The sequence below is a fragment of the Seriola aureovittata genome, chromosome 6 (assembly GCF_021018895.1).
Source record: "Seriola aureovittata isolate HTS-2021-v1 ecotype China chromosome 6, ASM2101889v1, whole genome shotgun sequence".
NCBI classification, from domain to species: Eukaryota; Metazoa; Chordata; class Actinopteri; order Carangiformes; family Carangidae; genus Seriola; species Seriola aureovittata.
Window position 1 is genome coordinate 3,797,274 of NC_079369.1, and position 10,470 is coordinate 3,807,743.

At 42.2% G+C, this 10,470-nt stretch overlaps 1 protein-coding gene across 1 annotated transcript; it reads right to left on the reverse strand.

Annotated features, from left to right (window-relative positions):
• Nucleotides 1–9,759, reverse strand: LOC130171468 (tetratricopeptide repeat protein 39C). Its single transcript, XM_056379498.1, has 14 exons — nt 8,963–9,759; nt 8,178–8,226; nt 6,943–7,071; nt 6,300–6,414; nt 5,200–5,560; nt 3,984–4,152; nt 3,559–3,652; nt 3,351–3,458; nt 3,158–3,267; nt 2,930–3,053; nt 2,722–2,819; nt 2,523–2,627; nt 2,365–2,403; nt 1–2,260 (listed from the first exon to the last, which is right to left on the reverse strand). The coding sequence occupies exons 1-14, from the start codon at nt 9,106–9,108 to the stop codon at nt 2,171–2,173; spliced, it is 1,737 nt and encodes a 578-aa protein (XP_056235473.1). The 5' UTR covers nt 9,109–9,759; the 3' UTR covers nt 1–2,170.
• Between the last annotated feature and the right edge of the window lie 711 nt (nt 9,760–10,470).

The following is a 10,470-nucleotide window of genomic DNA, read 5'->3' on the forward strand; positions in this document are numbered from 1 at the left end:
TTTGTCCGGATTAATGGAGAACATTATTTATTGTAGAGTTCAGTGACACATTAGAATACCATCATCCTCATATGTAACCTCAATTTCAACAAAATCTCATGACAAAAGGAAAACAAATCTCTCAGTGACAATAAGTATTTGGTACAGGTAGGTAGGTGACATCTTACTGACATTTCACCATTCACCACATCACTTGCACTGCGCCAACCACTCACACCGTGGTCAGCGCGACATTTACCACAATTTACATCCACCACAGCCACAGGAGGATGACTGGCGTTGTCTGTCCAGCTTAGCATGAGCAAAACAAATCTATCCACCCACTTTCCCTGAACATGGGATGAAAAACACACAGTCGTTGTTGAAAACCTCTGTAAATTAAGATGTTCTCCTGTTGCTTATATTGCTCAGATGACCATAACTCGGGAGGCAATACCCTGCACAGAATAATTCATATGTACAGTGTAAAACTGTGTTGAGAAAAGTTGTTAAAATCACTTATCACAGAAGTATTATTCCTAGTCCAATTCAAAATCACACTTTTGAACCGGCTTGATCACGAACACTGCAGTCTACCTTTCTGGCCGTTACAGGATAAAGACTAAAAACTAAAATAGCATACTGTCAATGACACTTGTAAAAGTACAACTTCTGCTATGTAATAAATAAACTTTTCACTATTATGGACTAATTCAAAAGCTTGTACCACTAAAACACTATTAAAATAATTCACTTCTAATATATGATTATTAGGCTGACATTTAGCAGCACCGTTCAGTGGTAACATTACAGTACCCAATGCACTGTATTATAACACCTTGATGTATTTGCACGGATGGACATACAGGTATGTTTGACTTCAGTACAGTCTTCAAGTCACTGTTACCCTGCAATACCATGCATAGTGCACAGGATCAATACCTGGTGTTTTCACATACAAAACATCATTAGGGAATCGTGAAGTGTTGTGATCTCTCAATTACTATAAATGTGACATGTCCAGCTACTTGAGTGTGACTAACCCACAGCAGCCCAGTAGTAGTTACTGTGTGTGATTTTAGGTGACCAGTAACTAATTAAGACTACAAGTTTGTCATTTAAAGTCTGTTGTGAATATAAGTGGCCCCCGTGTGATAAGCTTCAAAGTCCTTTTGCAATTTGACAAGCAGATTTTTTAAAAATTTTATTAGGAGAAGCACTATTTATTAAATAACCACTGGAAATGTAACAACCCATGAAGTCCTTTATAAGAACATATAAAATCAATTATTAAATTTGAGTAATATTTCCCATATCTTTTTTTTTTTCCATGACATGTGATGTGGCAAAGAATTGCCATTATTAATTCTATTTCATTATTTCTGTAAGATGTTCAAATGTCATCTGCATGTTTTTAAAAGATTGTGGAAATCATTGGATCTGTGTCTTTTATTATGCTTGGTAAAGTTACTATTCAGGGAAGTATGATTTAATTGAAAGGTTACTTTTACGTGCTGAATTGCTCACTGAAAGGGGGAGGGGGCATGAAATCCTCCAAATACACAAGTTAATGAGGAAAATTGTTACTAGCTAGCTAATACATTTGGGTGCAGAAAACATTTAAAGGAACAATTAGAGATTTGAGGGGAATATACTTCTTTGTTGTCTTGCTCCAAGTCAAGTTTCGATAACAATTCTTTGTGCATCCAGTCCAGAGATAGGCTAGGAAAGTGTTTAGCCTAGCTTAGCATATAGACAGGAAGCAAGGGGAAACAGTGAGCTATTATTGGTCTAATGGCAGAGTTCCCAGGTTTGCACAGTAACAAAACCATTGTAAATGGATGTACTGGTGACTAGCTTGCTCGTCAACAACAAGACAAGTCGTATTTATAGTATGAATATTTATAGCATAGTTTTTAAATTGCTAGCCACAGCTACACTAGCTAGTTCCGTCTGCTTCCAGTCTTTGCGCTAAGCTAGCATGAACACCCGTTATGTCTGTAGTGAATGCAGAATGAGGTGAGGCCTGGGCGCGAGCAAGATGACAAACAAGCGTATTTCTCCAAATCCTTTAAGAATGAAAAACACAGGAGTGTGTTCGTTAGGATGTCAAACAGTTAGTTTGAAAGGCTTAAAACTTCTGGTAAAAAGCCATGAGCATAGCTTGAGCCATTGCAACTTCTTCCTGGAGTCACTGAGGCACTACTTCCTTCAACGAGGCCAGGGCTGAATGGATGCGGACATGAAGCCTGTTCTCAAAGTCGTAGCCTGTAAAATCCTCCTAAAAACATGACAGATAGAGTCTTGTGACGTGTAATATACTGTATGTGGGGAAAAAAATAAAAATAAATGTTAATTTAGATGATTACTACGTGAATATTTTACCTTTGCTTGGAGTAGCAATGACCTTCCCTTCCCCACTGTCTGGATTGCAAAACAAACAAAAATAGAGGATTATAACTGAGCATGTGGTCTCATCAGTTGGATTCACATCATCAATGAATCGCAAAAATATAAACGCCATAAAGTGCATTCACTCTGACCTCTGGTTGTGCAAGGAGTATACATCCCAGTTCATAGACGGCATATGGTTGAATGTATGAGTTGATCTGCCGTCCATAGTCATCTCTAGCAGCCAGCTGGAATGACTGGAGCACAGACAAAATGGATACAAAAAGCAAGATGAGTAACATTACCAGAGTAGATCATCTGCGTCATTCAGCGTTCAGTGTAGACTCATACCTGAACAGCATCTCTCATATTTCCATGACATTTGTGAATGGCACCAAGAAGGAGATGTTTCAGGCCTCTGCATGAAGCCTCATCTACGCTCTGTAACACTGACCAGACACAAGAGGACATCATCACACAGGGTCAAATCAAATTCTTAGAAAATCTCACTGCAGCAAACCTGGTTATGCTGGTATGAATCACGCAGGTTTACACTCACCCTGATTCATTATCTGCAGCTTAGACGAGGAGCAGTTTGGAAGTGCTTTCCACAGATACAGCACTTCAATTACACCGAGGATGCATAGCTCTCTGGTGGGTGAGATCTTTCTCAATCTGTCAGCCTGCAGAAAGAAATCGGACAGTGAAGGAACGTTTTTGTGACACACTTGGCTTGTGAGAAAGAGAAAGAGAAAGAGAAGGGGGCAGCATTAGCAGCTGAACCCACCCTTTTGACAGCAAACTGCTCTATCTGGTTGTTTTTCCTCTTGAACAGCTTCTGCACATCTTTGAAAACTCCAGTTGCTCCATCCAGGTCACCAGAAGCACCCTGGCACACTGGAAAAACAGCAAGAAAGCACCATAAAGAACACAGAGTAGGAGCAACAGTGTTAGCATTTGTTAGTGTATGTCGGGCTCACCTCCGGTTAAGTAGGCATAGTAGCACTGCGACCAACGCGACTCATTCTTCAGCCTCTCAAACGACCTGTACGCGTCTTCAAAATTCATCTCTATCATGCTGCACCAACCTGACACGGTGAAAAGCGGACAGAATAAAATGAATCTGTCGCTGCACTGTACACAGAGGGCCAGTATGTCACAACTAAACCTGATGAGAAAAACACGTACCAATCTCATAGAGACACACATGCTGGATCTCTCTTTGGTCTGATGCCAGCTCTAATGCATCATGGAAACAGGCCAAAGCACTGTTGATATGGCACTGGGGACAGAGGAGAGAACACATACACCAACAGGTAACAGTAATCATGTTAGACAGACACACACTTCACGCCAAGTGTTGAATGAGAGTTAATAAGTAGATGATTGATCAGATGTTGGTGAGTTAATGAACCGTCTGACATGCATATTAATTACATGTGCTTGAACAGAGGTCGCTAACTGGTTGAGGGAAGATTCTTTACAGATTCTTCTCCTCTGTGTTTGCCAATCAAATATCTTTAGTCAACATTACAAACACAAATAAACCACTACAGGTCTGTCAAAAAACTACAGTCACTGATTATTACCAGCCCTGAGCCTGGGGTACATACCTCTAGCCTCTGAACCCGTCCTTTAAAGAACATGAAGAGCGAGGAGTTGGGGTAAACCACCGACTTCCTCTGCAGAATAGCTTTGGCCTCCAGGAGCCCTGCATGTGTATCGGAGCCGTCCAGAGCAAAGAAAGGCAGCACTACTGTGTGGTACCACAAGAGGGCCAACCTGAGCAACACAACAGACTCTTCTCAGAATGTGACATGAACCTGGACATAAACATAATACACATCTCACAGAAAATAAAAGTCACTCTACAACAAATTATTAATTATTACTGAAGTTTAACCTAAAAGTTCATACTTCATCAGCAGGAAAATTACAAATGTTCAAATATAATTTTTAAGTACTTTACGGATTTCTTGCCCATGTTAGCTCTTGTTCTGCCACTAAATGGACCTCGTTGTGAGGTGGGTTTCCAAGGTCAAGAATGAACTGCGACGTGATGATGAAGATAATGTGGTATGATTGAAAGCTCTAGAACAACTACCAGTTTTTTCTATCATCTTAATTACTACAGTTTCAATAATTATATAAATTTAGGACAGCGGGAATTATATGCATGATATAGGCTATAACATATTTAATTATCATATGCAAGAAAATAGAGAGTTCAGATATAAGCTCTAAACATCAGGGCCAGTGACAGGAACATGTATGGGATTTGATTTGATTTATTTATTAGTTTAATTTAGTTTTAGAAATGTATTGTTTTCGTAATGGGTTGCTCTTCAACCCATATTATATATTTTATGGGGTCGCAAAACAAAAACCACTCACCACCATTAAATCTACAAAGGACAGAAAATAGATAAGAATTTAAAGCTGCACTAATTGACTTTGACCACTTGGGGGCAGTGCAACGACCTATAAACACAACATTTACATATTATCACCTTATACTGTAAAGTTATGGCAAATATGATCGCAGTTGCCTATTTTTGAAATAAGTTGAATATTCACTCTATTTTTCTCTGTTTTGGACTCTGGCTCTTTTGCTGCTAAATGCTCCAGTATGTTCGCCAGCTAGTTTCGACCTTTGTCTGCCGTTCGGTGATGGACAGAGAATGAACAATGAGCAAACCAAAACCTGTGAAGGCGCTAAAACCAAAACAATATATTGTATAAAAATATATTAACATAATATATATATATATATATCTTTAAACTCTTATGTGTCTCTCTCTGAAATGGCAATGAGCTGAGCCTACTCACGTAGCGAGTGGTGCCTTCATGTCCTTGCTCTCGCTCGCGTACATGAGGGAGGACAGGCCCTGGAGCCGGTCGCCGGGGAAGCCCAGCAGGTTGATAATCTTCAGCAGGTGTGGCGGTACCATGGAGATGCACAGATGGAAGAGGCCGTAGCCGAAGCTGACGGAGCCCTTGAGCCGGTCCAGGGCCTCGGCCGTCACGGCGTTCTCCACTGGTGCATTGTGGTTGGCGTTGTCCGCAGAGAGGGAGTCCTGGTTGACGGAGGACCTCCGCTGACAGGCCTCCTGCAGCTGGCTGATGTCACTGTGGCACTTGTTGTACATTTTCCACGCCTTACGAAGAATCCAGCCTCCTTTGATATATGCTGGTATTGGAAACAATAAACAAGATGCTTTTAACGAGATTTTGCAAGGAGACGAGCTCGTTGAGAAGAACAAGACCATAATTTCTGATAATTAAACAAAACGATTAATGATTATGTTCAGTCAAATTGCACATTACATCTGACTAAAAGATCAAAACCAAATATATTCATTTTACAATAAGACAGAAAACAAAACTGATAAATAATGACATTTGTTTTTTCTGTCATTCGACTAATTAGTCTGATTAGATTAATGAAGTAACTGATGACAAATACAGCGCTCAATAGACCACACACATCATAAACTGACAAACTCCCCATGTGCAATAATTAACACACACCAGCTGTGCAATATTCCTTATCTGCTGCTATTTTTTAACATATTGTAATATCTATTTGTACCTTCTACATTGCTATACTATATTATTTATCTATTATTTATATTTTGTAAAGTTTTAGTATTTGATATTTTCATTTTGCAATTCTTTGCTACTGTAAAACTTCAAATTTCCCCACTGTGGCACTAATATCTAAACTTGTGTGGTGATACTATGAACTCATTATGGATTAACATCTGTAAAGATGCTCCTGATTAAAGTCATCAGCTCCACACCGTTTATCTGCAAGTATGACATTTTTCGATGATGTCTTGTTTCTTTGAGTTACACCGTTTTACAAAAACGCGCAGACGGACACAGCTGCGATTACACCGTGCTCCAAATACTGTAAGTTTGATTACCAGAAAGTTCCTGTTTGACAAAGGAGAGCACGGCGAGGTACACCTGACAGTCGGCAACGATGATCTGTCTCTGAAGGCGGTCCACGACAACGACGCCTGACCTTTGGGAGTCCATCTGTAACACACACACACACACACACACACACACACACACACACACACACACACACACACACACACACACACACACACACACAGACACAAATTCAATCAGCAGTATGCACATACACCCGCAGCTTGTTTCCCCCAGTGGCCGCTGTGTGTTCCTGTGTTCATGTGTTCTTGTGACCACAGGAACGAGAAGTTTCCTGAATGACCCAGCCCCCACGCTCCTCACTCAGTTTCTTGATTACATTTCACTGAAGTACTGATTCAATCTGTGAGTGGGTTTGGCATGATCTCACTGCTGCCGGCATCATTAGGCCTGATGCCGAGGACACAAAAACATTGTTATCTGTACTGTAGCCTGTTCTGGCTGTGATATTAGAGACGACAGCAATCTAAATGTGTAACCCGATGCCACCGGTATCACTTTATTTCAGCGGTACTATAATCCGAGTTTAGTTAACAGGTTTTTCTGTTGCGTTCTTACAGTCCATATATTACACTTCTCCACCTCCTTCATCCCCGGTTTTACACTCACACTCTTCTTTATCTTGTTTCTGATTGTCTCTATCACTCCGGCGCTGTCACTCTCGCACAGTTTCTCAGTGGTCCTCAGGTCATCACAGGCAGTCTGCATCTTCTCCTCCTCAAATGTCATCATGGCGTTCTGCGATGAAATACAGCAAGAAAGTCCTTCACCGATATATGGGGTCAGATTAAAAGCACAATATTGCATTATCACGATTCTGATATTAAATTGTCTTGTCTCACACAGAGCAGATCTTTGCTTGAGCTGACTTACAATCTTTGAAATAAGAGTGAAGGAGTGTTATGTAATACTCTTTAAAAAAAAAAAAAAAAAAAAAGCAGGCAGCGACAAAGGGCTCTTTCTGCATGACAATGAATGGAGAAACACAGTGACATCTGTACAGCTGTGTGATTGGGGCTGCGAAGACACGGCCCAGCTGGCAGACTCAGAAATATCTTAGCTGTGATGTTGTTCGAATACTTTAGAGATCACGTTCACACATAAACGAGGAAGGAAAAAACCCACGTATCATATATTTTGGTGACATTTAGAGATGGGCTTTGTGGTTTCACATTAGCTTGTATGATATTTGCTGTTCTGCATTTAACTGTCACTGCACGTATGAAGGTCTGCCGTGATGGTCAGACATCACCTCCCCCCACTGCCTTCAGGGCCATTTAGCATCTGGGGACGGAGGATGACATCATCTGTAGCTTCATGATGTGTGTGTGTGTGTGTGTGTGTGTCGGCACAAGGGGCAGCGACAGAGCGTCTGTGTGTGTGTGTGTGTGTGTGTGTGTGTCGGCACAAGGGGCAGCGACAGAGCGTCTGTGTGTGTGTGTGTGAGAGAGAGTGAGTGACCACCACGCTGTGAAAACTCTCCCTCTCCCCCTCCTCATCAGTGATGGATGCAGCGTTATAGTAATGCGCTTCTCTGCAAGAGCAATGCTGTTCTTTAGAGGAAGATGCATCCATTATGTTAATGGATGGAAAAGCAAAGGAGAGGATGCCAGTGGTGACAGTGATGCAATCAGTTTGACATATTGTTTTATTTCTGGCCTTTATACTGTGCGGTTTTCCTGGAGGGGTGAAAAAAAAATGAAGTGTGACGGCATGGGCTTGAATCTAACTCTGCTGGTATATCAATTATGTTAATAGCTCTTTTGCTGTTTCTTAACACCGACTGATATTTCTTCTGGCATCTTATTTGAGCGCTCTATCACCAGCTGAGCAGAAAAACTCACCAGGAAACTGACGAAACTGGCCCCAAAGCTCATCAGTGGGCTCTGGGTCCTGGGGAGGGAGAGAGAGAGAGAGAGAGAGAGGGAGAGAGAGAGAGAGAGAGAGAGAGCACAAAACAAATCAGATACAAACGAAGCTGAACATCTTTGTTGAAATACACGGCAGTTTTAGCACCGCTCTATCTCAGGAGAATGAATCATATGCATGACTAAAAAAAAAAAGAGCAGCAAATGACTTATCCTGCTGGCACAAGCAGAGCGTGCTCCGGAGCAGGTACAGCTGCTGACTGATGTCAGGGACTATTTGTTTGACATGCAAGAGAGGAGCGACAGTATTTCCCTGTCCACAATAAGCTTAGAAAAAAAAAAATACAATAATATAGAAGTGGATAATCCTCATGCTGGCCGCCTGGTAAAGCCTAGCGATGCCATCACCTGTTTATATGATGAAAATGTCACCTCTCAGTTAGAGGCGGTGTGTGTCAGTGGGAAGCTTCAGGGAATCCCAGGTGAGTCTGACAGCTGGTAAACAGGCTCTAAAGACATGTCACCTCTCAAACCAGTCAAAGCAGCCATTTACTTGAATGATATTGTCATATACGTGAAGCCACAGGTTCAGTCACTGTGTATAACGGTACAGTACATGCTGTTCTCTGAATTTCCCTTCAGTGTTTTAGCCACTTGTGACATTTTTTTTCTTGGGGATTACTTGCTGATATTCCAAGTTTGGGGTTTGCAGCATGCAGTGACAGATTATCATGGCGTGACAACAAAAAAGGCAGAAATACCTGTATCTCCTGAAAAGCTCGTCGCTTTCTTTGAATCCGTTGTTGAGCAGCATGTTGATACCTTGCAGAGCCATCTCAGCATCATCTATGTGCTCTGCCTTCTCCTCTACCTGCTGCTGCTGCTGGGACTGCTCGGGACCCGCCATTGTTTATACTACAGCTCACAGGCTGTTGGATTAAACCAATGCGACGGAGAACAAAATGTGATCTAGATTCTTCTCTGAAACAAACCCGCATTGGTTTATTTCCGCTGATGGAGGAGACGGATTTAAACAGAGATGCGCCTCTGGACGGCTAAAAGAAAAGAGGAAAAACCCGCTGTGCAGCTTCCGCAGGCTCCAGACGTCTGTGCACCTCAGGGATAGGCCACCGATGCCCAGACTGCCTCAATTACACCACACTCCAGTGATTTACAATTAGCATTGTACTTGCCGACAGCAGACGTCTGCTCGTGCACAAGAAAACACACCGTTGTTCGTCGGTAAAAAAAAAAAACTCAGCCAGCCGTCAGCTTTCAACCCCCCCCTGCTACTCACAGCAGTATCCGATGCATTACATAACGAGGATCCAGGCTGCTGTGCTGCTCCGCCAGCCCCACGTAATGCACTCGTCAAACGGCCTGGCGTCATAACGCACGGCGCACCGCCGGCCGGGAGGATGGAGGGATGAGATGAGGCCCGCTGAGGCGAAGCCGCATCCTGCTAGCCTCCTCCTGTCAGCCTCCAGCCCACAGGCTCCAAACCCCGCCCCTCTCCTGCGACCCTCAGCCAATAGACGCTCAGACTGAGCGGCCTGCAGTCACACGGATGACGGACAGGTGAGGGGCACATGGAGCTCCTCGCATCTTGATTTTACTTTATTCAAAAATTCACATTATCTTCCAGAAGAAAAACCAAGAATAAAAGTGTATTTAAAAAATGAATAAGAATGACGTTAATCTCACGTGTTGGTCGGTTTTGGAGCTGCCTCATTAACCACTCACTCTCAGGAAACATACTGCCAGTACTCACATATGTACAAGTACATACACTGAAGTGACCATTACCTCTGTTCATACAGCGCTTATAAGAGATATGGGGCCAAAATCCACAGTCCTCCTTACGTACAGACACCTGACTATTTTTTAAGATCTAGATTTGGAAAAAATGCGGACTGATCCTTTAATGTGATGCTGTTCTGAATCTATATTAAGCAAACATTTGCCGCTGTGGTGAGGCATTTACAGAAAATGTATGAAGACAGTGTGGAGTTTCCAACTTGCAGGAGATGAGTTACGCCAAAAGAATTGAGCTCGTACCGCACCTCCTATCAGAAACACTGAAGCAGCAGGTAAGTAATACAATCTTTGTATGAGAACACACATAGACACAAATACAGACACAGACGGGGATGGTTAAAATGAAATTCTGATAACTCAAGCTCGCCATATTCAGCTTGATGTTGTCTGATTTATCTCTATCCAAGCCAGATGGATCCTATTAACATGAGAGTACAAGGCTCGAACCTTC

Coding starts and splice junctions, on each gene's coding strand:
- LOC130171468 (XM_056379498.1), bottom strand. CDS start 9,108: ATGGCGGGTCCCGAGCAGTCCCAGCAGCAGCAGCAGGTAGAGGAGAAG. Junction 5,561..6,299: donor TGTCAAACAGGAACTTTCTG/GTAATCAAACTT, acceptor TTCCAATACCAG/CATATATCAAAGGAGGCTGG. Junction 2,820..2,929: donor GCTGCAGATAATGAATCAGG/GTGAGTGTAAAC, acceptor GTGTCTGGTCAG/TGTTACAGAGCGTAGATGAG.